At 48.9% G+C, this 27280-nt stretch overlaps 1 protein-coding gene and 1 long non-coding RNA gene across 2 annotated transcripts in view; one reads left to right on the top strand and one right to left on the bottom strand.

The window, feature by feature from the left end:
• BMP6 (bone morphogenetic protein 6) overlaps positions 1-14756 on the bottom strand; it is a 150218-nt gene extending 135462 nt beyond the window's left edge. The window contains 1 exon segment of the mRNA NM_001168001.1: positions 13989-14756. Within this exon segment, the coding sequence (NP_001161473.1) occupies positions 13989-14631 (643 nt within the window). The 5' untranslated portion in view covers positions 14632-14756.
• LOC146401163 (uncharacterized) lies at positions 2398-8628 on the top strand. Its single transcript, XR_014809558.1, has 2 exons — positions 2398-6667; positions 7911-8628. It is a non-coding gene; the product is annotated as an uncharacterized LOC146401163 (long non-coding RNA).
• Positions 14757-27280: the final 12524 nt, after the last annotated feature.

Genomic DNA, 27280 nt, shown 5'->3' with positions numbered 1-27280 from the left:
AGGCTTGAATCCCATGTTGCGATGGCTGTGGTGTAGGCTGGCAGCTGTAGCTCCAATTTGACCCCTAGCCTGGGAACATCCATATGCCTCAGGTGTGGCCCTAAAAGGACAAAAAAAAAAAAAAAAAAAAAAAAAAAAATTGAGCCTTGACTTTATATGCATTTTGTTTTTCCCATTTCACCTCTGTTCATTTTTATGAAGTTGACATAAGTATGGGTCCAGAGAAATTTAGTTATTCTTAAAAACCAGACTGGGTCTTGCACAAAGAGGGTCTGAGAAGCAAACTCTGAATGCACAGAGGGACACACAGGAGGGGCTGAGAGGCCTTCCTGGGGCTGGTACCTGGCCGCCTGAATCCACCAACTGCCAGGTCCCTGTCACCGTGGCCCAGTTAGCCTCTACCTGTGTCACCTGAAAGCGGGCACCCAGCTGCCACCCACCCTGTGGCCGCATGTTATCTCCTAATTCCTGTACTGCCTGTGCTGCCCCCAAACCTACTGCCACCTGGGCCCCACGCGTAGGTCAAGGGCCACAAGTCAACCCTTCTGAATCACTTGCCATTTTTCAGGAAATGTCCCCAAACAACAATCTGGGGGAGAAAAAAAGAACCAAGAGTGAGGAGTTCCCTTCATGGCGCACTGGTTAACGAACCCAACTAGGATCCATGAGAATGTGGATTCAGTCCCTGGCCTTGCTCAGTGGGTTAAGGATCTGGTGTGGCCACGAGCTGTGGCATAGGTCACAGACGAGGCTTGGATCCCATGTTGCTATGGCTGTGGTGTAGGCTGGCAACTACGGCTCCAATTCCACCCCTAGCCTGGGAACCTCCAGAAGCTGTAGGTGTGGCCCTAAAAAGCAACAACAACAACAACAACAAAAAGAACCAAGAGTGAGCAAGCAACATTTCAGAAACCAAGGAGAGACTTTCTTAGAAAGACTGTATGGGGTGGGGGTGGGGGGTGAAGACTCAGGACGGAGTAGCTAGTTGCTTCTGATGAAAGAATGTCGCAGGCGATGGGGACAGAAGCCAGAGCAAGGAGACAGGAGAAAACGGGCGGGAAGGAAAGAAGCGCTTCCCTGAACAGCGGGAGGCGGGACAGGGAGCTAAGGAACTTCTATCACGGGTCCGGGTGCTGTTTGGAACATGAGTAACTTTCTCCCCAAATCTCCACATTCCCCCTTATCTGCCTGCTAAGGGTTAATGTCCATTGGCAGCTATCAAAGTCTGCTTTTGCCTTGCTGAGATAAGAGGATAAGAAGCGACAGCAGTCCTTCTCTACGGTAAAAGGCCATAAAGAAATACAATCCTTAGGTCTTTTTATCCCACCCCGTCCCCACGAAATGCAGTTTCTTTTTAAGGTTAAAGAACATTCGGAGAAGGATGAGCAGGGCGGGGGAAGGCAGGCGTCCACTGGAGTCCGCGTACATTTTCTTGGACTTGGGCTCTACCTGAACTGCCAGAATCTACCACGGAAACCCAGGGAAGCATTTCTGTGATGTTTTCCAGAAAGATCAGGTCTTTTCAACTTGGGTATTGGGAAATCAGATGCCAATGGGATCACTGGGAGTTTCCATCGTGGCTCAGCCGAAACAAACCCGACTAGGATCCATGAGGATACGGGTTCGATCTCTGGCCTTGCTCAACGGGTTAAGGATCCAGCATGGCCAGGAGCCATGGTGTAGGTCGCAGACATGGCTTGGATCCCCCGTGGCTGTGGCTGTGGTGTAGGCCAGCAGCTGCAGCTCCAGTTTGACCCCTAGCCTGAGAACCTCCTTATGCCGAAGCTGTGGTCATTAAAAAAAAAAAAAAAAAATCACTAACCATCCCAAAGTGCCCCAGATGCTTGATCTTGAAATTAGAAGCCATGTGCCTAGTTTTGTTACAGTCTCCTAAAATAAAGATGGGACATAGGATAAGGGCCAGTCACCGCTATAAAGAGCGGGCTGGACCCCAGAGTTCTCTGATCCAAGAGACCCATTCACAAACATCTTTGGCGAATTCCATTCTTAAGGCTGTTCAAAGCATGTGAGATCAGAGCAATGGCATCAAGGAAAGACGGGAATTTTCACTCCCTTCCTCTGTGTTAGGATATTATGTCCCTTCCTGGCAGGTGAAACCAGTTAAAAGAATCCTTCTGGTTATATTCACTATCGAGTGTGATGATGGTTTCAGAGGTGCTTATACAAGTCAAAGCTGATCATACTGTATGATAAGCAGCTTACTGTATGTCAACTCTACCCCAAGCAGTTTAAAAAAAATCACAAATACACAATAGGAAACACTCCTAGAATGAATTTTTTTAATGGCTAAAGATGTGGTGCATACACAGGATGGAATATTACTTGGCCATAAAAAAGAATGAAATAATGCCATTGGCAGCAGCATGGAAGGACCTAGAGATTATCATACGAAGTGAAGTGGGTAAGAGAAAGCTGAATATATGATACCACTTGCATGAAGAATCTAATAGAAATGATGCAGGGGAGCTTGTTTATAGAACAGACAAAAGCAATCTTATGGTTACCACAGCGGAAACTATAGGGGAGGGGGAGGAATTAGGAGGATGGGAGTAACACATACGCGTGGCTGTAGAGCAGAGATGATCAAGGGGAACCTACTGTGTAGCTCAGGGACATGTACTCAATAGTTTGCAATAACCGATATGGGGAATATACACATATATTACGTATACATCAGAAATATACACATATATGTATGATTCACTTTTCCGTGTACTTGAAACTAATCAAGTCAATTCTACTCCAACAAAATTTTAAAATAATAATTAAGTGAAAAACATCCTACGGTTTGAGCTTTCTTTGCTATGCTCCAGAGAATGAAAAGACCACAGCCATGCAGGCCAGCCAAGTGTTTACAACAGAGGGAATTGAAGGCAGGGGCCCAGAGGTATCGCGGAGGGAAGGGCAAGCAGGTTAACCATAGATAAGCCACAGCCAGAAGCCACTTCCAACCCCAGGAAAAGGAAGACCTTGGGCCACCAGCTGAAGGTGGCCCCAGGCAGCCCTTTCAGAGCAAGTCAGGGCCACAGAAGAGCAGGAGCAGGTGTAAGGCAGCTTCCTGGGGTCCCACCCCTGCCCTCAGAGAAGTCCAGGTCTGACCCAAAGGTGTTTCAGGAAAAAAAAAAGGCGGGGAGGTTACAGAGCAAAAGTCAGTTCCAAAAACTCCACTGAAGCAAGTAGGCAGACTTGCTCACAGCAGGGCTTGTATGGGCTCATGGGTGTGGAAATCTCTAAAAGGAATACGCCGTAAAGTGCTCCCACGATCTTCCTCTGCGGAGCATTTGGGAAGAGAGTTCCAAGCGACGTGATCTGGAAAACGCCAATCTAGCCCCAAACTCACACTTTACAGATAAGACGCCAATCTAGCCCCAAACTCACACTTTACAGATAAGACCTAGACACCGTTTGGTGAAGTGGTTTGAACGTGACATTGTAAAAAGGGATACCACGAAGACGAGGGGCATAAACTTCCCGAATCTTAATCTCGTTCTCTTTCCCCACCTCTACACTGAAGCCGCCTTAAGCACCTTCTAGAAAACCATCAAGAAAACCAGCTACTTCGGCACTCCAGGGAGCGACGCCTCATTGTCGCGTATAAACTACCAGATCCCACGGAGGCGTGTACCACCTGCTGGTAGATCAATGACAACCAAAGGCGTCAATATCATGGACAATGAGCAGATATAAAAGAGGAAATAAAGGCAATGGAGTTGGCAAATTTATTAATGGGAGGAAAAGAAAAACAAAAAAACCAAGAGGCGAGAAAGGGAGCCTCTGCTGGGTACCACCCTGCCTCCTGCAGCTGTGATGGCATTTCTGTGCCTACAGAACAAGAGTCAAACAACCTCCACTAAATAGATGAAGTATGCCAGGCACCAGCCTGGTGGGATGAGTTCCCAAAGCTGGTAACAGGGGATTCTGTCCTCCACAGAGTCCAGAAAAATGCAAAGGCCAGTTCCGTTGCCCTGGGAAGAAAAGCAATGCTCCAACTAGCTGCAGCCGTGACACCCGCGTCCTCCCCACTGAGTCTTCGTTCTACCTTTGGTGTCATTTCACTTTGGGTCGGATTAAACATCTACCCCGCCAGGCAGAGCGGTGGTTAGACCACAGCGCATACCAGGTCAGGTGTTCACGGAACAAAGCCGAATTTCTCAAACCCACGGAGACCACCCTGGTCCCAAGCTCCTCCTTTTGAGAAGTTTCATTTCCGTGGGGATGCGGGAAGAGAGAACGGGTGGGTGATCTAGCTCAAAATCATGGGGAAAATACCCCCAATAATATGGATAGCTGACACAGGAGGAATGGGGAGAGAGAATTCCCAAAATGTCAATATTTGTACAATATTTAGAAATATCTGTCTGTACAGACATTAACAGCCATATTACTCTAGGATCATCAAACATAATTTTTTCCATTTGCACAGGTATAACGCACTGTATTAAATATGCAAGGTCTTATCTACAGGAGTTTGATAACAAACTAATCAAGTATTCTCTACATAAAAAATATTTGTCAGTATTTGCACAATACTGACAATATAAAGAAAGGCTCCCACGTTTTAAACTGCCTCAAATGAATTGCTATTTGCTCAACAGTCCTCTTTAGGCTTTACTGTTACTTGCTGATATCACTGCATTTTCTCATTTATTTACCATTAATCTGCGTAGCCGTTTCTCAGAGCAAACAGTTCAAAGCAACAAAGTCCACTCCACAAAGACCTCTGGTTTATGGAGTCCTTATTAATTTAATTTTAATCTGATCTCAACAGTCTCTCCTGAGGAAACCTTTGAGAGCCCCCCGATCCTGCCATGAGGCCCGGTAAATGGTATTTCTGTGAGTTTCTCGATGCAAAAGTCACCCTATGTTTTAATGTTATTTTTCCTTCCTTTCTGAAAACTTCCTAACCCCTCCCCAGCAACTCCCCCAATTTTAATAATTTACAAGCACAGAATTCCTCTAATTCTTGTTCATTCTTCAGGCCTCTTTCTTTACTCCCGCCCCCCCCAAATCCTGCCGCGTGTGGGTCAAAAAGGGTCCAAGCCAGGGAGAAATTTAATCGCTCCCATCTCTCCCTGAGGGACCGTCTAGGTGCTATGGTGACAGACACCTCACTGCAAGTATGTGGAGGAAAAAAGATTTTTAAACTCTGAGACTTAAAAAAAAAAGAGAGAGAGAGATTTCTAATGGATTTGGTGTCAACAAACCAAAACACAAAATAAGGCCTGCAGAGTCCATCAAAATGATTCACTTATATACCGAGGGGGTGGAGCCCCAGAAACAAAACTATTCTCGACAAAGAGACCTTATTCCTCTTCCCCCAGGCTCTGCGTATTTTGAATTTTAGGATTTGATTTTTTTTTTTTTTTTTCTGGCTAAATGTACAGCTTCTACACAAAAGGTGTTCAGGGCAGTGCAACTTCCCCTGCAGTAGAGCATAATGATGGGTCCTATGTCATGAGACATTCATTCAAACCCCCAGCGCGGAGGACACCGAGAACGAACTGCCAGCTGTGGACCCTGGGTGATGCTACCGTATCAGTGTAGCTTCGTGGATTGTTACAAGCGTGCCACTCTGGTGGTGGGTGTTGATCCTGGAAGAGGCGATGCCCAAGCAGCGGCACAGGTATGTGGGAAATCTGAGCTTTCCCCTCCATTTTACTGGAGACCTAAAACTGCTCTAAAAAGCAGTTTTAAAAATGCAGCTTCTCTGCTAATTTATTCTGACAGAAGAGTGTTCAATAAGCTCTGATTAAAAAAAGGAAAACGTTAATCCTTCATTGTATCACGTATGAAGCTCCATCATTAGACTTTTTCGATGTAATGCAAAGATTTCAAAGGGGGGGGGGAGAAAAAGGGGGGAGTCTCTGTGATGGAGCAAGTCTGATTATTTAAAAACAAAAACAAAAACACTCTCCCAGCCTAATCAGCACAGACAACAGCTCCCGCCCCCGACTCAGTGTGTTCAGGCTCTGCTGATACACACACGTGGGAATTTTCGGCCAGCCCATGTTCATGAACAGGAAACCAACAAGACTGTCAACACAGGAACAGCAATCACCAAAGGCAGATGTTTAAGGCTGGAAGTTACATTCTGGACAAGGTGAAAGGGTAAGTGGCAGCAGCGTCCTAGGGCAGCTCCGGGCAGCGATCAAAGTTCAGCTGGGCACTGGGCGGCCCGACGGCTGTGCCTTGGGTCTGCGGTGAAGCCACCCGCTCCTCCCCCCTCGGAGCCCTGGGATGATGAGAAAACAATCTGAACGTCAGGCCAGCGCTGGGCCCTTGCAGGCGGAGGACAAGCCCGACCTATCTGGCAGGATCGGCAAGGCAGGGCGTGTGCCCGTGAACCCGGGGCAGGAAGGCTCTCCCCCTCCGAACCAGAACCTCACTCTGCAAAAATGTTTGATGGGGAGACTTCAAGGCGGAGGTCTGGGGCTGCGTTAGAAATAATAAGGCCACAGGGACGCATCAAGGAATGACCTGAGGCAGTTTAGATACCATCTCTATTATGGACCGGTCTCTTTAATAATGGACTTGGGAAGGGCAGGAAGAGACCAGTGCCTGAGGACGTCAGTGGAACAATGCCACTCAGAGCAACATCGTTTTCAACACTTCAACTCGCTTTTGGAGCAGGAAACAATTCTTTAAGGTCAGTGGTCCTTCCACATACCAAATGGGGATATTTATAGAGATGCATAGTTTTTTTTTTTTTTTTTTCCTTTTCTGAAAGCAGAGGCGAGAATACCATGTGCTCTCCTGCACGCTCCAGATGTGGGCTCCCACCTCTCCCCCAGGGCTGTGCTCTCCCGTGCTTCTGTCTCCCCCCGCCCCATTATCCATTCTCAAGTGACCAACAGCATGCTGACCTGGCCCTCTGATGCAGTAGAATCTCCGAGGTTCTGTGGGCTGTTCCCTCAGCCTTAACATGGAACAGCAGCAAGGAGAAAATGGTCCTGAATACATCTAGCAAATTTAACCGCAAACTGAAGAGGGAACGTGATACTTCGAGAACCTTCCAAGCTGCAAATTCTAGGACCAATGGCTATCACAAATAGACCCACAACCCCCAACTGCCTAGTGAGAGAGGAAACCCAACAGAAAACCAGAATGTCCGTTGCTGGACGTGTTTCTCCAGAAAAACAATGTCATGGCCCCCAGCCAGCTCCAGAGTCTAACTTCATCCATTAAGGGGGCTGAAACTCTATTTGCAGGGGAAAAAAAAAAAATAACTGCAGGCAATTCCTGGCAGGCACACAAACTCTGAAGGCTGATACAGCCCTACTTCTTAAGTAACTAATTTTCTTTTTTTTATTATTATTATTAAATGGCTGCACCTGTGGCATACAGCAGTTCCCAGGCCAGGGACTGAATCTGAGCCCCAGCTGTGACCCACACTACAGCTGCAGCAATGCCAGATCCTTTAACCCACTGCACTGAGCTGGGGATCGAACCTGCACCTCTGCAGAAACCCGAGCCATTGCAGTCAGATTGTTAGCCCACTGCACCGCAGCGGGAACGCCTAGTAACTGATTTGCATTAAAACAGGAATGGCTTTCCTTCTCCTTGACAAAACTGTCGCCTCTTTTCATACCTTCCAGGTTAAGACTGGGACCATTTCTGGGTCACGAGTTTCTGAAGGGCAAGAGTATCAGGAGTTAAGAGAGCACAAAAGGGGATGAGAAGAGGCCAGCTGTCCCCCATACCAGGCCCTGGGTGACGCCGCGTGACCAGCGCAGCTGTGTCACCTGGTACCTGGCTGGGCTGAACAACGGCCTGGCGAGCGGCAGTGGGGGCGAAAGGTTAATGTGTAACCGCTGTTTACAGGCACGGGGACTCTGTCAAGGGCTCGTGTCTTGGGAGGGTCCATACTGAGTCCTGTCCCTTTTTCTCAGATACTTACGGAAGCTTCCAGTCAGGAACACGAGGATCTGATTCAAATATCGCCAGCTTTCCTTCCCACTGCTGGAGGCACCAAAGGTGGTGACGTCACAGAGTCAGACAAGAGGAGAGGATGAGAAGCCAGAACGAAGCTCCAAGACGGCAAAATGCAGAGACAACTGCAGTGGGTTTCTATCAAGGGAACGGAGCTCGCCCCCGAACAATCCGCTTGCACAAACAGGATGGGAGGCAGGAGAAGACTGACTTGGGAGAACATTACCAGAGGCTGCTTAGTTACCCAGGAAGGGGTACTCAAGTCACTTTGCTAACTTCAGCTTCATCAACAGATGAGATGCAAAGACGGGGCTGGTCACCTCTGCAATTCCGTATTCACTCTCCTACCCACTCCCCCATCCAAGGAAAATAGTGATCTGAAACCCCACATTCCAAGTCCTAAACTCGGGGAGTTCCACCGCGGCTTTAACGAACCCAACTAGAATCCATGAGGATGCGGGTTCAATCCCTGGCCCTGCTCAGTGGGTTAAGGATCCAGCGTTGCCATGAGCTGTGCTATAGGTCGCAGATGCAGCTCGGATCTGATGCGGCTGTGGCATACACCAGCAGCTGTCGCCCTGATTCAACCCCGAGCCTGGGAACGTCCATGTGCCACAGGTGCGGCCCTAAAAAGCAAAAAAAATAAATTAATTAAAATAAAAATTTTAAAATAATAAAGTACTAAACTCATTATTCACCGTCACAAAACAATCCTTACAAGCTGAAGGAAGTGCTGAATACAGGGTTTTTTTCCCTTACACCGATGATTCTATCACTAGGATCCCTTCCTCCACGCTAATCAGAGGTAAGCAGCCAAGCAGAGGAACTAAGAATGAGTCAGCACATTTAGAAAGGATTTATACCCATTCTTAGAAGGACAGCCAGAGGAAACACCATCCGGAGGTCTAAACAATAGTATCTGCTTGCCCTTTGATCCGAGTTTAAGAACACGCTGTACAAGGTTTTTGTTGTAACACCACGGAAATCTCCCATGTACCACTTAAAATCTCCTTAGGAGACCACACACTTGCAGTCAGATTCTCCAAACGCTTTTTGCTCTGAATAGCTTGCCGGCCTGGATTAATCTTCTGCTAACAAAAATCTCCATTAAGTACAGGCAGCTTCCATGAAAAATAGGACGCCTAAGACAGTACAGTGGATCTGGTTACACATCCAAGTAGGGAGTATTCTGTTTTTCCTCTAATTTATGATTCCCAAGAGTAATTCAAAAGATGGCCCGTATTTTTAGCACAGTACGTTTCTTGTTACTCGTACTAATATATGCTGATTCTCCTTTCTGACCGTAATTTGAGGTTTTTTATTTCGTTTTCTCCTAGCATCTGTAGATCAGCAGCTCATTAATTTAGAATAAGTAAATAAAGTCTGAAATGCAACGTTAATGAAACCTGGGAGCTACTCTGAGATGTAAAGCACATTACACATTAATATACACGTGAGTAATTAACAAGGAGGTATATAAACAAAGCACCATGATAGGAGTTCCCGCCGTGGCGCAGTCGTTAACAAATCGGACTAGGAACCATGAGGTTGTACGTTCGATCCCTGGCCTTGCTCAGTGGATTGAGGATCTGGCGTTGCCGTGAGCTGTGGTGTGGGTCGCAGACGCGGCTCGGATCCACGTGGCTACCTACACCTGTGGCGTAGGCCAGCGGCTACCACTCTGATTGGACCCCTAGCCTGGGAACCTCTATATGCCCCGGGAGTGGCTCAAGAAAAGGCAAAAAGACAATAAAATAAAATAAAATAAAGCACTATAACAGACATTAGATGTCATGAGTTTCAACCCAGCTTCCCTTCCCTCGCATGTTTTACTTAGGAAAAATCAGGTGTGCCATTTGCAAACGATCTCAATAAAATCAGGTGTACCCTTCCAGATTCGCAAAACAAGGATTTTAAATGAATGTGTCTACTCTCACTCATTCAGTCTTAAGCTCCTTCAAGATGCTCAGCTCTATGCCGGGAACTTAGGTTATGATGATGGATAAGCCCGGGGGCTTTTAGAGGCTGACATCCTACAGGGGCGACAAACAAAGGAGTAAGCACATTTTCAAAGGAATAAAAAAAAAAATACTCCTCGTGAGAAGCGCAACCAAGGAAATAAACAGGGCGCTGTGATGGTAAATAAGTGGGGGGCGGGGCGGCCCGGATCTCCACGGAGTGGTTAGAGACGGCTTCCTCTGCGAGGTGACTTTTAAGCTGAGACCCGAGATATTTCAGCAGACCTCGCCAAGGTCACCAGATTGGCAGGCTTGCCTCCGAGGCCCTGATGGAATGCAGGTTCACGCGTGCACCCAGCTTGCCTGGGCACTCTGCACACAGCCAGTAAGGACTAAGGTCCCCAGACTACGCACCCAGAGAGTGTGCGAAACCATCACTACAAACAAGTGAGCAGCCTCTGGGATGTGCAAGAGAAATTCATCCTGTTGATTCAGACTTCCTGCCAGCCAGCCACTCTGACCTACACGCCTCCAAGTGTTTTAAATGTATTTTATGAGTAAGCAACTCCCCTGCCCCTGGGGAAAAAAAGGATGTTTACAACTATATAACACATTCCTTTGTACTTTCAGTTCCTCACTTATCTAACTCTGTAGGTATCAGAGGATGGAAAGCCCATATGCTGTAACGTTATCTTTCTGTAGATTCTATAGTCACACAGTGCAGTAGCCAATATGCCATTGACACAGAGTAATAGATCTGGGGATGCCTCCAAACATCTTTTTTTTGGAGAATCCAGGCTGCTAAGCACTTGCTTTCTTCAAATCAACTGTCCTTATGCTCGGAGTTATGATAATCAGATTTCATCACAGTTCAGCTTCTCATTGTGACAGGCTCCTGTCCTACTGCTAAATGGATTAAGAGTGAATGGAACCGCCTGACCGGCAGGTGGCATGGCTTGTGACTTGGAGTCTGCATCACCCCCGGAAAAGGTTTTCTCCTCTAACTACCCACGTGGAGTCCAGGATTGGACCTACAGATAGCTACAACCTGCGGTCAGAAAGGCCAGTGGGATGCTAAGAGGCCCCGTGGGACACAGTTCCCTACTCGGACATCTCTTCTGGATCAGCCTGTCCCTGGCCTCAAATGACACTACTGATGAGCTCCCTTGGAATTTTTCAGTGCTATTTTTTTTGAAGCTTTAGAAACGCTTTATGGAAAATGAAAATACCCCTAGGGAGATACTATGTTAAACCATCACTGTAGTTAGCAACCCGCTTCAAACAGTGTGACAGTGTAGCCCAGGAAAGGTCAGAAGAGCAAGGGAGAATCTGGAGGTCACTCAACACAGGAAATGTCACCGTACTTTACAACCTGCCCCAAGCCAATGCTCACAAATACCAGTGGTTCAACATTGGAACCACCTGGGGATCTTGATTTTTTTTTAAGAGCCGCACCTGCAGCATATGCAAGTTCCCAGGCTAGGGGTGGAATTGGAGCTGCAGCTGCGGGCGTAAATCACAGCCACAGCCACGCCAGATCCTATGCTACAACTCACAACGACAACACTGAATCCATTACCCACTGAGTGAGGCCAGGAATCAAATCCCCTCAGGTTCTTAACCCTCTGAGCCACCCTGGGAACTCCCACCTGGAGATCTTTTAAACTGTGGATATCTGGCTTCCACCCCAAGAGTTGACTTAATTGACAAGGGGTACCACTTGAGCATCTAGACTTTAAATTTTTGTTGTTGTTGTTGTTTTGTCTTTTTGCCTTTTCCAGAGCTGCTTCTGCAGCATATGGAGTTTCCCAGGCTAGGGGTCTAATTGGAGCTGTAGCCACCGGCCTACACCACAGCCACAGCAACACCAGATCCGAGCCGAGTCTGCGACCTACACCACAGCTGATGGCAACGCCAGATCCTAACCCACTAAATAAGCAAGGCCAGGAATCGAACCCACAATCTCGTGGTTCTTAGATTCGTTAACCACTGAGCCACAACAGGAACTCCCGCATCTAGACTTTAAAATTTCTCCCGCCCCCCCCACCCCCGGCGATTCTATGTACAGCCATGTTTGGGAGCCACCCACATCAGGAAGCTCTTGATAGCTTTCTCAGATGATTTGATTTCTTTCCGACATCGAGATCTCCTGTGACAGTGCTTCATGACTATCCATGGCAGCCTATTAGAAAAACCTTAGGCACTCATTTTAAAAAGCCGCAACTCACCTGCTCAGATTCTGACTTAACTGTTCTCAGGAGCAGCCCAGCACCCCAGGTGAGGCTGATGGACAGCCAAGGGCTAAAAGCCTAAAGCCTCGACCTGTTTTCCGGAGGCTGTAATATGATTGTCCCTGAAGGAGCCAAAAGGGTCATTCTTCCCACTTTGCCCAGGTTGGGACTACCCCTCAGAATAATAAAACCCTTCCCCAAGGCTGCCGGGAAACGGGGCAGGGAGGCGATGAAGGAGCCCACGCGAGGTAGAATTTGCTGAGCCAGAAGCAGCAGAGATGTTATAATAAGGAAAAGCACTGGTCCCTGCCCCAGGCCCAACTTCACTGACTGGCATGAGAATTTCCTTAGAATGCTTCCTGGAGGTGGCTCAGCCTTGGATTTGGTCCCAATAAACTGTGACGATTCCTGTCCAATCAGAACCCCTGGCACTGGGAGGAACAAGACTGGCAGGCCTGGAGCCTCCACTCCCTGTGACAGTCTGTTTCATGAGTTTCCCAGGAGGATTTCTGCACCACTTGGATGCCAATCGCCCTGCTCCACATCCTCCCCAACCTCCCCCCTCGCCCCCCACTCCTCCTTTCCTCCCCCAAAGCAGTGGAGCTAAGGATCATTTCCTAGACATACTTGTCAAGGACTCACTTAAATTCTTTCACACGGGAATCATTCAAGTAAATCATGTCCTTCAAAGAGGGCTGTCTGCGACCGTGTCTTGGAGACGCGGGTGCTACTTTGGCCAGTGTCTGCTAACCCACTCTGGAGCCTGGACAGGGCCACACGTCGCCCACCGGAAAGAAGTCCGCGGAGACCCACCCCACCGCGCTGCTGCACCCACTCCGCGCGTGGCTTCTGCGCCCTATTCCTCCCAGCGGAGAACGCGCTCCCTACACCGCTTTGTCTACGCTGAGTCTGCTTATGAATGAAGAGCAGCGCAGACTGGAGGCACTGACTCTGGAAAAGGCCTTCCTTACACGGTTCTCAATTACAGATGAGACGACTCTAGGGGGAAAAGGCTCAGTGACTCCGTCCGGGTTTGCCACAGAACATTTGTGGCTGAGCCCGATTTAGCCGCCCTCGAATTTCCATTCTGGTTGCCTGGCAACCGGCTCAGACCAGCTCAGGGCCCAACCCCGGCCCCCCACCCGCCCCCTTTCTCTGCTCTTGCAACTTCAGCCGCACCGATCAGAAGTTCAGCCTCTTGGGGCGCTGGCCAAAAGCAAGTGAGCGAGGGTACTGGGTGGGTTACCCCAACTGGGCTCGGGATCCGGCCTCAAAGCCGCGCGAGCCCCGCCTGGCTGGGACTGGCTCCCCTTCCGCGGTCCTTTCGGGACCTCCTTCTGCAACCCTCCTCCCCCAATTCCGTGGATACCGAATAACACAGTCATGTCAAGTTTCCAAAGTACTCAGCTGCTGTCGGATTCCCTAAAAGTCCCGGTGGGAACCCTGGCACTCAGAGCGTTGAGGATGCAGAACAAAACAAGAGGGGAAGGTTGTTGAAGAGCCTTCTTCCCAGCTGGAGCCAATCCTGCCCCATTTTTCTGCCACAATAGAGTGAACGGGGCCCAAACCGGGCACTAGTGGGGAAAGCGCGGGACGCGCTCGGGCCGTCACCGAGACGCGCCCCAGTCTGCCGGCCGCCTCCCGCCGCCCGGTCCGGCGCGCGGGGAGTGCCCTTGCGGCTCCCGCAGCGCAGGTGACGGGAGGGCAGCCGGCCTGTCCCCGCATTCCCGCCGCGCCACCCCGGACCCCCGAGCCAGGGGGCTTCTCCACCCTCTCAACCCCACTCCCTGGGCCAGAGAGACTGGAAAGGAGAGAATATTCCAGCCGTTACGCTACCCCCAGTCCTTACCCAGGTTCACAAAGCTCATGACCATGTCGGCGTCGTTGAGGAAGGCGCTCTCCTGCGCGCTGGTCAGTGGGGAAGCGCTGCCACCAGGTCCGGCGGCCAGGAGGCTCCTGCTGCCGAGGGGATGCGCGGCGCGAGGGGGCGGCTGCCGAGGCGGGGACGAGTCAGTCCCTCCGCGCAGCCCGGGCTGCCCCATCTCCTTGTCCGAAGCCAGGTCCTCTTCGTCGTCGGCGGCCAGGGCGTTGTACAGGTCCAGCATGAAGAGGGGCGCAGACTTCAGCCGCCCGGGCGGGGGCTCGCCGTGAGTCTGCTGCTGCTGCTGCTGCGGGAGCGCAGGGGGCTGCGGCTGCTGGAGGCCATGCAGGGGCCGGGGCCGGTGCGGGAGCCCCAGCACCGAGAGGATCTCCTTCTGCATCTCCCGTTTCTCGTGCGTCTTGAGCCGCCGGTAGAGGAAACCGGAGGAAGAGGTCTGCGGCGGGGGCGGCTGCTCCGCGTGGCCCGGGCTCCCGCCGTCCCCCAGCAGCGCCCCCCCGGCGGCGGCGGCGGCGGCGGGCAGGGGCGGCCGCAGCGACGGTGGCCCGCAGCAGCTGCACAGCAGCCCCCACCACCAGCACAGCCACTGCGCCCTCCGCCCCAGGCCCGGCATCCCCGCCCGGCCGGGCTGGCCCCGCGGGCCCCGCGAGGCGTGCAGCGGCTGAGCGAGGCTGGAGCGCGGCCGCTGTGGCCCTTGGCGTGAACAGCCCCCGCCAGCTCCCGGCGGGCTCGCTTCCCCTTCCTGGCCCTCAGTCCTTATCTCTCATGGTCGTCTGGGGCGCCCCCAGATGCCCAGACTGGAGGGGAGGCGAAGGGGGCGATCCCCGGGAGAACCACTGGAGAGGAAGGGGGAGCCCCGCACTCCCGCGCAGATCTCCGGAGGCTGACGGTCCAGACCAGGTGCGTCCGAGTGGGGGCCGCGCTGCCGCCAGCGCCCCCGCCCCTGGGCGGGTCACGGCACGGTCTCTCTCGGGTCTGGCTGCCCGCGCACGTGCGCTGCCTCGCGCCCTCCCGGGAGGCTGAGCGGGACCCGGGACGGCGGGGGAGCGGGGCCGCTCACCAGCTGCGGGGGATACCCGTCATCATCCTCGCGCACGCCTCGCCCCGACTCGCGCGGCCGCGGTGAAGTTTACCCCGCCGTAGGGCCCGGGCCGTGGCGACAAGGCGTCCCAAGATGCCAGCCTTCTCCGCGAGGCTGAAACTTCCCAGTCGCGCACAAACTCTGCGCCCCTCCGCCCTCGGGCACTGCCGCTCTCGCTCAAAATCTCCACGCGCCGCTCGACTCCCCAGGCGGAGGCGGTGAGGCTCTTGCTTTCCGTTCGGTGTTCGCCGGGCTGCCCTGCAAACCCCCCTCGCAGAAGGGACGAGAGGCAATCGGACCCGTGCTCAGGACAGCGCAGTCGGCGCGGGGTTTCACCGGCTCCCGCCTCCCAGCGCGGTGCGGCCGGCAGCGGCCAACGTGGGCTTTCTGGTGCGCGTCTAGCTCAGGTACCGCACTCCAGCCCCTGGGACGCCCCGCCCTCCCGAGTAACGGGCAGGCCGGCGGCCAATAGAGAGGCGCGTCTCGTCTGTATTTAAATAGGCCCGCCCCCTTCTTTCACCCTCCCTCTCCCCCGAGGCGTTGCCTCCGCAGCGCGTAGGTTTCAAGCACCGAGAATTCTCGCCAGCGCCCAAGGAGGGGCGAGGTAGCAAAGGCAAAGAGATCTGATCAACACCCCAGTGCGAACCTCTCTTCTTTACGATCACATAAAAGGCCTAAATGCTGCCTTAACTAAATAAAAGCAAAATCAGCTGTTAAATCAACGCCACCTGAATCAACTGAGGAAGACCAGAGAAGTATGGATTTCCCATTTCTTCCTTATTTTCGCTAATTGATGTGATATAGGCGTTTAGCGTGACTTCCAAAGGCAGCTGGTGGAAGTTGGGACACACCCTCGCAGAAGCTGCTCCCAGACGCCACAGAGAGGACCAAATGTAAGCCAGACCCAGTGTCCTGAGGGCTCCGGGACGGGGTATTTTGATTTATCTCTTCATTCCGGCTTCGACTTGGCTTCTAAAGCTGGCATGCCAAAGGAGGAGGATGTAATCAGTATAATAGAAAAGCCCCCCTCCCCCCAGCTTCTTGGAAATGTGTCTCTGCTGCTCCCGTTTGTCTGTTGATGTCGCATCCTAAAGTACTGAACAGGATGCAAGATCATTAAAACTTGAGAGGTGGTAAAGGCAGTTTCAGAAAGGGGAGGGGCTTGGCATGCTCCCATGCAGGATCAGAGACAGGGCGCTGAAACTCAGGTGGCTGGGAGCATGAGGCAAGGCCCAGCAGGTAAAACCTGTCATAGCCCACTTGGGTTGCCCACTTCTCGGTTACAGACACTGTCCCCTCACCCAAACACTCCCACCACCATCTGCCATTCAGGATGCAAGTTCATGTGCCTTTACCCTACCTGAGAATTATCCACCTGCCCAGTGATTGGTGGATCCTAGAAGGAAGGGCTCCTAAAAACGTCATCTTTCACCCGGTAAAGACATGTACGTTCGAAATCAAAGCTGCAGTGCTGACCTGGCAGCCTGGGTTCACATTGTTGAAGGCATTTGGGAGCCACACCAACCACACACATATATGGGACTTGTGAACTTAGGAGATCATGAGGTTTCTGCTTCCCCAAAGCTTAGAGGCTTTTTTATATTATTTCAAAGAATCTGTTTTGAATGGGTAAAGGTCTTTACCTCCCACCATCCCTGGATTGCTCTTAGTGCGTTGTTCTGTCTTGGCCCAGACAAACTCGTCTTTTTTTCTTTTCTTTTTTTATGGCCACACCTGCAGCATATGGAAATTCCCAGGCTAGGGGTCAACTCAGAGCTGTGGGTGAGGCCCATGCCACACCCATGGCAACAGTGGATCCAAGCTACATCTGCAACCTATGCTGCAACTTGTAGTAACACCAGCTCCTTAACCCACTGAGCAAGTTCAGGGATCAAACCCGCATCCTCACAGACACTATGTCAGGTTCTTCACCCACTGAGCCACAATGGGAACTCCCCAGACACAGCAGTCTTTAGGATAGACTTCAATTCTACAGTTGTCCCATAGCCTCTGCTCTCAGGCAAGACAACATCAGCAACACTGAAGGCCAGTCTTTAACCATCTGCAGGGATTCTTCTCATCTGAAAAGAGAATACATCACTATATGCTCTGGGATGCCAGGCACCTTAGAATTCAAGAGCCTCCATCACTTGTTCTTCTGTCTGGGGCTGGTTAATGACCGTACACATTCACTGCAGTGCATAAAATCACAGCAGCCAAGCGCTCTGATCGGAAGATCTGGAATCTCAGCAAGTCTATGTAGGCTTCCTGCCAAGGGCCTCCTCCTTTCTCAAACCCAGTCACACCTTCTTAAAACTTCTAGGGAGACACGAACAGAGTAGAAGCAGCTCCAACCCATCCGGCCAGTGGATAAAGCACTGGAAAACTGTAAAAACCCTGAGTGTGGGCCACCAGGGTTGGGCGATGCCATTTAAAAATGCAAAAGTCAGTTGTGACACACCTGTTGCATACCCATCTGTTATATACGTACATGATCCAGTGGAGAACACACACAAACACCCCATCTTCCGCTTTTCTTGGGTTCGTGGTCAGAGGATGATGGGCCTGTATGACATGGGTCTAAAATGGCTCTTAGTGATTCCTTATTAACCTCTGAGCATCGACCCTGACTGAGCTCTGCCACGGGCTCCCCACCCCCGCCCCGTTGGCCTCGGAGGTCCTGTTGTATGGCACTAGAAAAAGGGGGTGCTTCCAGATGACACACACAAGAGCACATGACTCTTTGAAGAGCCAGAGGGAAAACATGTGACTTGAGTCAGACACAGGGACATTCAATGCAGGACCACAGAGGAGGCTCTTCTCACGTCCCCTCCGCTCCCCACATACACCCATGTTTGTCAGAAAACACTCAGATACAACTTTGGGTCCACTGGGGCAAAGGGCATAAAGCAATGAGGTTCTGAAGTTTTCATAACGTCAACATAGGGACCACGGCTTCTTCAAGCCACCTGGAGCTGCAGGTGGATAAGGGCCTCCTCACCACCACCTGCACCCACTCCCTGCTTCCCTGACCCTCCCCATCGCCCACGCAGATGTGATTCAAGAGCGAGGGAGCGAGGGTGAGACACAGGTCTGGCTTCAGCGTCGGCTGGGATGTGTGACCAACCAGAAGAAAAACCAGAGGTCCTTCGCCCCCTGCAGGACACCGAGATATCACCGCCCCTGCCTCTGTGTGCCTGGCCAAGCTTCATTAAGTTCTCTGTCCGTGTCTCCAAAACATCTGGGTGGAGAGGGGAGGAATTCGGTCAAGCAGCCGGATGTGGAAGCCAATCCATATCAAACATCTGGTTGCTTGGCTGCCGGCTCGTGCAGATGGCCTTCAGTTTTCTGGAAATAGGTTGCCAGTCCCAGCCCCACTCCCACCCACTAATTGGGGGCGTGAGGAGCCCTCACGGTAAAGCCAAGCTTTCCCCTGGGCCCTTGGTGTCATTCATGCACCTGGTAATTCACACCTGCTTTAAAAGCGCAGTTACCCACCTTCCTTTCGCAGTGGGAGGGTTTCCATTATACACATGCGACAGTTTCTATTGTAAAAGAGGCTGTTCAGTAACCTGATATATTAAATATTTTATACACTATGCTTTCCTTTGAATGATATTATTCGCAATAAGTTGCAGTTGCCGTCTTTGCTTTTTAATGGGAAACCATACCTCGGTCCCTTCCCACGGACCTTGCTAAAAATGTTAAGTAGCTGCTTTTACAACTAATTTAACATTAAATTAATGTCAAAAAGCCTGAGGGCTGGCCGCCTGGAATCCTTGGGCAACTCCCCTTAACCTACTACATTTTCATCCTTGACAATGTAAGGATTTGAGTATTTCTTCATGTGCATTTCTAAATATCATAATTTGCTCCAACTTTCAAAATAGCAGTTTGGAGTTGAGAGAAAAGGAACTATGGTAAGTAGATGTTTGCAGAGTATGAGAAATGAAAATTTGAGAGTTAAACAAACATTGCTTCTGAAAGCTACACCTGTAAGGCAGCCTTCAAAATACGCGTCTCATCCAAAAGTCTGTGGTAACACTTACACGCAGTCACACTTTCCTTTCACTGTCAACTATTCAAAAATGCTGGGCATTCAAGCTTCAAAATATCATTCGAGCCATCATATTTTCCTACTCGTGAAGGACATCTGGCGGCAAATTGAAAAACTAATACATAAATCTGTTTCCAGAGATTTTTTTTCCACACTGTAACCCAAATGGCAAATCCGTTACTTGTGTGTGCTTCAGCCTTTTCACACCAGCTCAGCTCTTGATCATCCTAGGATTTGGGCTGACTGCACAATATCCGGCAAAGGAATCTTTAGAAACATCCAGAAGCTTCTTTTTGACATTTTCACGGGATAACTGACATGTCCCGACCAAGCCTTATTTTTTTTTTTTTTTTAACGGAGCAAAACAATGCAAAACCCCGTTCCATGACTAGCGCCACTACCCTGAAGAGTTTCGTTCCAAGAAGTCCTCGGAGAGTTAGCTCCACTGGGCTGTGCCTGAGGCTCATGGCTTGTGCTGGCCTCTGAGCTCCACCCCGTTCTGTGGTTCCCTCTGTACCCCTTGTCCTGGACCTGCCTCGTGTGTGTCAGTGGGGAGGTCCCTGAAAATATGACATTACTGGGCTGCGACGCCTCTATACCAGCAGAGCTGTAACCAGCAGTGTGTGAGGGCCAGGGAAAACCACACAGACTGGATAAAAAGGGAAAAGTGAAAATCAAGGCCATCTTTTAAAAAGGAAGAGAAAATTTGAGAAGATGCCTACCACTGGGGAAGCAGATGTTAAATACCAGTTACCCAATCTTCACTCATCCATTCATTCATTCAACAAATATTTGAATGCCTACAATGTGCCAGACACTCTTCTAGGTTTGGGGATCTGAAAGAGTCAGATTGGAGGAGTTCCTGTTGTGGCTCAATGGGTTATGAACCCGACTAATACCCACGAGGATGCTGGTTCGATCCCTGGCCTCTCTCAGTGGGTTAAGGATCTGGCGTGGCTGTGGCTGTAGCGCTGATTCAACCCCTAGCCTGGGAACTTCCAAATGCCACAGGTGCAGCCCTAAAAAAGCAAACAAAAACAAAACAAACAAAAACAAAAAACAAACCCCCAGACTTTAGAAGAGTGACAATAAGCAAAATAACTAAGGAAATGTACTGTGGTAGGCAGGATGCCATCCGCATCATTTTTGCCCCCCGTGTCCCCCCGTGGCAATGATAGGGGACTTTGCAGATGGAATTAAGTTTGCTAAACAGGTGGCCTTAAAATAGGAAGACTATCTTGGAGGGACCCAGAGAGCCCAACATTATCACAGGGGTCCCTAAACATAGAAGAGGGAGGCAGATGAGGGGGTGAGGTCAGCAGCCTGAGAGGGACAGGTCCCCCTCCTCTGCTGGCGTCCAAGGTGAAGGACCCACGGGCCAGGGGCTGCAGGGCCAACCTCAGCCACCAGCCAGAGAGAAAACAGTCTTCATTCCGGACTCTGTCAACAACCTGAATGAACCTGGGGGCAGATTCGCACCCAAGACTCCAAGCAGGAGCCCTGGGCAGCTGACTCCTTGGTTTTAGCCTGGGGGAACCTGGAGCAGAGAAGCCTCCAGACAGCCCACCTTCAGGACTGTGAGATGATAAGTTTGTGTTGTCTTGAGCCCCTACATGTGTGGAATTTTTCGTCCCAACAATGGGGGACGAATATATATACATAGGACAGTGACAAGTGCTGCGGATAAAAATCAAACAAGGCAGAGGGGATGGAGAGTTTGGGTGGTCAGGAAAGGCTTCACTGAGAAGGTGACACTCAAATCCAGACCCACCAGAGGACAGCCAGGAGGCTATCTGGAGAGAGGGCTTTCTGGGCAGTGCAAAGGCCCTGAGGCAGGTGCGTGCCTGGTGAGGTTGAGGAAGAGCAAGGAGGCCAGTGAGGCTAGAGAAAAGGAGAGAGGGAATAATGAAAGAAAATTACTTTGGAACCCCAAGGAGGGTGGGAATTGGGGGGAAAGGGGGAAAGAATTCAGTTTTATTATTATTTTTTTCTTTTTTTGCCGCCCCACAGCATATGGAGTTCCCTGGGCCAAGGGTCAGATCTGAGCCACCACGGCAGCAATACCAGATCCTTAACCCACTCTGCTGGGTCAAACCTGCATCCTGGCACGGCAGAGATGCCCTAGATAACCATCACACCACAGCAGAAACTCCAAAAATTCAGCTTTTAAAGGGCATAAGATGGCACAACAACATGGATAAGTCTCACACATATAATGTTGAAGACAAGACATTAGACACAAAAGAACACATATCATAACTATTTACATAAAATTCAAAAACAGACTATTCTAGAAGTCAGGCTAACAGTTACCTTCAGAGAAAAGAGCAGAAATAATAGGATGAACCCCAGAGGCATGTTCTGGTATCTTCCATTACCTTGGTGGTGATTACACAGAAGTGGTTGATTTTGATAATTCATTGCATGGTACACATATCATTTGTACACTTTTTCCACGTGCATTACAATGCAATAAAAATTTGCTTTAAAAACAGTTAAGTATAGGACAACCACCCCCAACAATAAAACACATGAGGAGTTCCCAACGTGGCTCAGTAGAAACAAACCCGACTAGTATCCATGAGGATGCAGGCTGGATCCCTGGCCTTGCTCAGTGGGTTAAGGATTCAACGTTGCCGTGAGCTGCAGTGTAGGTCACAGATGTGGCTCAGATCTGGTGTTGCTGTGGCTGTGGTGTAGGCTGGTGGCTGCAGCTCCAATTCAACCCCTAGCCTGGGAACCTCCATATGCCTCCGGTATGGCCCTAAAAAGACAATTTTAAAAAATGTGAGATGGTTGGGTCACTGGATGCTTTTGAGCAGAGTGACATGAAGGACTTAAATTTTAACAGAATCGCTCAGGTCACCGTGCTGAGAACAGACTCTAGAGATGCCCACACAGAACCAGGGGGCTCTGTCAAGAAACTCTCATTCCTGCTCAGGCAGGAGCTGAGGACGGCTCCCAGGGGACCTCAGAAGAAGCGGTGGAAAGAGAAGTGTTTGGATTCTGGACACATTTTGAAGGCAGCCCCCAAGGCCAAGAGAATGTACTAATTGCAGGTAAAAACAAGTCATGCCAACAACTTCTGCCCGTGCACAGAGCCAGCAAAGCGCCATCTCCCCCCATCGCACAAGGCCTGGGGAAGGAGTGGGAATTTTCAGTGAACTGAGGAAAATAGGGTTCAAGGCTTAGGGACTGAGAGTTAACACAGTGGTGGTGATGAGGGGTGGCCGAGGGGCTCTATTTAGCCAACCTATCATCTCCATTGGTGCCCACAACAGAAAAAGATGCTCAAAATAAAGATGATTGCAAAAAAAAAAAAAAAATGCCTTGGGAATCCCCTGGTGGCTCAGTGAGTTAAGAATCCAGCGTGGCCACTGCCGTGGCTCGGGTTCAATCCCTGGACCAGGAACTTCCACATGCGTGGATGTGGGAAAAAAAATGTTCAGGAACAGCTCCAAGACAAATGCCCTGATAGGCTTCATGCAAGATTCCCTGTGATGTAGTAATATGATAGCTTCATCTCTAAACATCAGTCTTTTCTAAGAGATGAAGAGTGGCCCTTAGGAGTTAATTTTAAAAGGATTTCTATAAATGTAGTATCCTATATGAAATATTGCCACACACATACACACACAAAGGATATTAGGGAAAAGAAAAGATAATGGAATCTCCATAAAGGACAGAAGTAGCTATAGTAAGAATGTATCAATATTGGTTCATTAGTTGTGACAAAGGTACCATCATAATAATATATGTTAACAACTGGAGACACTGAGTATGGCATATAGAGGAACTCTCTGTACTCTCTTTGCAACTTGTCTATAAATTTTTTTTATTGGGGGGGGGGGGCTGCCACTGTGTCATGCAGATGTTCCCAGGCCAGGGATCGAACTTGAACCACAGTGGTGCCAATGCTGGATCCTTAACTCATTGAGCTGCCAGGGAACTCTCCTGTAAATTTTAAATTGTGCTAAAAGCAAAAGCTTATTTGAAAGAATATCCCTGTAGCTTTAATCTTAAAAATATAATAATTAACCCAGCAATCCCACTCTTGGGCATGTATCCAGAGAAAACCATAGCTTGAAAAGATACATGCACCCCAATGTTTACTGCAGAACTGTTTACAATAGCCAAGACATGGAAGCACCCTGAATGTCCATTGACAGAGGAATGGACTAAGAAGATGAGGTACATATACACAGTGGAATATTACTCAGCCATAAAAAAGAATGAAATAATGCCGTTTGCACCAACATAGATAGACCTAGAGAGTATCATACTGAGTGAAGGAAGTCAGGCAGAGAAAGATAAATATGATATCACTTATTAGTGGAATCTAAGAAAAAATGATACAAAAGACCTTATGTATAAAACAAACTCACAGATTTTGAAATCAAACTTAGGGTTACCAAAGGAGAAACTGCTGGGAGAAGGAGCGAGTTGGGAGGATGAGATTAACGAATACTCACTACTATATATAAAATAATTGCAAGGACCTACTGTGCAGCAGTGTTGTATAATAACCTATAAAAAGGCATGGGTATATGTATAAATGATTCGTTTTGCTGTAAACCTGAAGCTAATACAATGTGTAAAGCAACTATACATTTAAAAAATATATATATATATATAAAATGATGAAAGCTTGATCACTTCCTCTTCTATAGAAAGTAATACTGTGCATCTTTATTCCAAATCCATTTATAATGGCAATGGTTCGGCTCTGTTCGCTTGCAGCCATCTCTTTTCTGTTTTCAGGTTGGGTGAACTCTGCTGGATGTCTTGCAGCCGAGTGACTGTTCTTTGTGACCTCCGCTCTACCAGAGCCCACATGGCTAGGTTTCATTTCGTGGGGTTTTTTGGTTTGTTTGTTTGTTTGTTTGTTTCCTGTTGCTATAGTCTTTCCATTTGGTTCTTTTAAAAAAAATAACTTCTGTTTCTTTGCTGAGATTTTCTGCTTTTTCACTTGTTTCCAGGGAATTTGTAAATGACTATTGAGGCATTTTCACAACAGCTGCTTTTCCAGCCTAGAGGATTCGGGTGAGATGGGACCTTTCAACATCAGACTGATCCCGGGTGGCATCAGTAGACTCTCTTTTCTCATTCAGGTTGGGATTTTCTTGGTTCTTGATGTGACAGGTGCTTCAGGATGGGGTGTGTTTGAGTTTGGGTTTGGAGGCGGTTGTTGTTTGTGTTTTGGGAGGGTTTTTGGTGTGTTTTTGGTTTGGTTTGGTTTTGCAACCTGGCCATTCTATTATGTTACGAGTCTTTGGCTCCTGCTTAAATGTTTTATCAGGCAGTCGCCCTGCCTAGGTCTGGACCTGGCCTCCTTTTGTAGGTTGTGGTTCCAACGGCAACTTAAGCTTCAGAGGCTTTGTGGGATTTGTATGGTCTGTGTGGTTTGTCTGATGCCATTGAAATTCCCATCACTCCTGCTAGTGCTGCCCGAAGGGCCAGAGGATCTGATCCCCCCATGTCTCTCTGCGGGGTGGGGGTGGGGGGTCCTCCTGGGACAAGGAGGCTCTCTTGGAGTCAACTTTTAAACACCCTATAATATTTGATGATCTATAATAAACTGTTGGCTCCAAGACAGGTTCCACCAATGGCTGCATAAGGGTCATTTATTGTGGTTGTTATGCCATAGACGCCACGATTTCATTGAGTTTAACTTAACTTTCACAAACATAAAGAGAGGTGGCTTCTGGTATGACAACACAGTTCAAAATAAATAGGGAAATCTGAAATTTTAGGTTGGGGTGTTCCCATCGTGGCTCAGTGGTTAACGAATCCAACTAGGAACCATGAGGTTGCGGGTTCGATCCCTGGCCTCGATCCATGGGTTAAGGATCTGCCGTTGCTGTGAGCTGTGGTGTAGGTTGCAGACGCGGCTCAGATCGGATGCTGTGGCTGTGGTGTAGGCCGGTGGCTACAGGTCCGATTTGACCCTAGCCTGGGAACCTCCAAATGCTACGGGTATGGCCCTAGAAAAGGCAAAAAAAAAAAAAAAAAGAAATGTTAGGTTGGAACCAAACGATCACGGAGGTACCTAAAATCATAACAGAAATTAAACATCGTATTTATCTCTGAAATTCCTAGGAGACGAGACAAAAATGGAAACAGTGGCTTATATAGTTCTCAGAGTTTAATCGAAAGAAGGCAATTTTTCCTGGAGAAATTTTTCTCACACTGAATCCTAGGAGGAATTTTTTAAAAATATAGATCCTTCTAGAAGAAACTCCCTTCTCCCTGTTGATGAAAACATGTTCCATTTTCCTTTTACTGAATAAGCCAGATCCACTCCATAAGATTCATATAATTTATCTCAGCAACAAGCAGACAGGGTTCTTTGAGCTTTAGGGTAGCACTATTTTCCCAAATTCCGTTTGGAGGCTAGTGAATTTACCTCGTTTACAAATGAACTATGGTGGTGGGCTGAGCAGGTAACAAAGAGCAAATTTTAAGTCACTCTCCAGATCTGCAGCCTGATGAATGCAGGTGACAAGCTGCTACACCTTCTTTCTCCTCAGCCAGAAATCGAGACTGGAAGCTCTTCTGTGTCCCAGCACAGTGCCTGGCATAGAGTTAGGTGCTAAATAAACATTTGTTTAATGATGGAGTTTTACTGGTTAACGGCTTGGATGGGGAAAGAGAATGCAGAGGACACTTTTCTATCACATACTTTCTCTACCGCGAGAAGATCCCAAAACATAGAAAAGGAAGTGCATCTCTAACAGTTAAACTAAATTTCAGCCAATGATAATAAATACTACAATATTCGCTAAATAGAAGCAAGACGCCAAGGCTTTAAAACTACATTATTCTCTGCACAGACATTAGCCTGGGATCACCAAAACTAATTTTAGCAGTCACCTCTGCTTACTTAAATGTGTATAAATCACACTCCTGCAAATGAGACTTTCATACAGAAATAAAACTAAAATTTGCCAATACACCTCAGAGTAAAATGTTATTTAAAGGATTAGTAAAACATTTATTTTCCTAGCCTGTGAATAGGACACTTGTTCTCCTAATTTTCCTTCACGTCTCTCACCAGAACTGAATCTTCTGGCATCTGGAACAGATTCTTTCAGATGCATACATACACCTGTTTCAAATTCAGACTCCCCAGAATCAGTATAAAGAAAGCTCTTCCAGACCCCATCACCAGGGTGGGTCCCCTCTCAACCTCGCTCTTCGCTCAGGAGAGAAAGGGGTCTGTCCCTGCCATGAGGAAGGAGCCTAAGGGACATTTCTTAAACGCTCCTTCAATTAATGAAACGACACCATTTTCACTTACAGGTTTAGCAAAGTGTCTGTTTCATGTAAGCATTTTACCATAATTGCCTTTGTCCAATGCCATCTTCTCTGTCCAGCGGAGGAATCAAGGGTCATCCTTGTCAAGACTGCTGTGTTCCAGGGATTCAAAAGGAACCAGGTCTCAAGAGCTGCTGGACAGCAGAGTGCCCCTGGTTAAAGATCAGTGTTGCCCACTTAACATTCTGTTGAGGGTACGTCTCCTATTAAATTTTTCTTATGGAAAAAAAAAGCAGGGAGTTACCTAAAGAAACTTTTGGAGGCGAAAGACAGATCTTTGACCTTGATTGTAGTGCTGGCTCCATAGGTGAATGCCTGTGTCCAAACTCATCGAATTGCTTGCATGAAATATGTGCCGCTTTCTGTACATCAATTATACTTCAATAGAGCCGATTTTAAAAAAAAAGCGATCTGAGGTTGCAAAGAGAAGCCAGAGACATGTCAGACAGGATCTTGAGACATTTCGACTTTCAAAGGATAAAGGGTGGGCACCAAAGGGTTTTAGTCAAGACAGTCACAGTCTTTCATCATGTTCTATCCCCAGGGATTGGATATGCAGCAGGACCTCATTGCTGGAAGATAACGTAAGAAAAAATTGTGGGAGCTCCCTTCGTGCTCAACAGTTAAAGAACTCGACTAGGATCCATGAGGATGCAGGTTCCATCCCTGCCCTTGCTCAGTGGCTGAAGCATCCAGCGTTGCCATGAGCTGCGGTGTAGGTCGAAGATGCCGCTTAGATCCCACGTTGCTGTGGCTGTGGTGTAGGCTGGCAGCTGTAGCTCTGATTCAACTCCTAGCCTGGGAACC

Source organism: Sus scrofa, chromosome 7 (assembly GCF_054392235.1).
Source record: "Sus scrofa isolate SSC_HxYL_T2T_F1_AM1 chromosome 7, Sscrofa_HxYL_maternal_Yorkshire_Landrace_v2.0, whole genome shotgun sequence".
Taxonomy (NCBI): domain Eukaryota; kingdom Metazoa; phylum Chordata; class Mammalia; order Artiodactyla; family Suidae; genus Sus; species Sus scrofa.
Note: the sequence above shows the minus strand (reverse complement) of the source record. Positions and strands in the feature narration are given on the sequence as shown.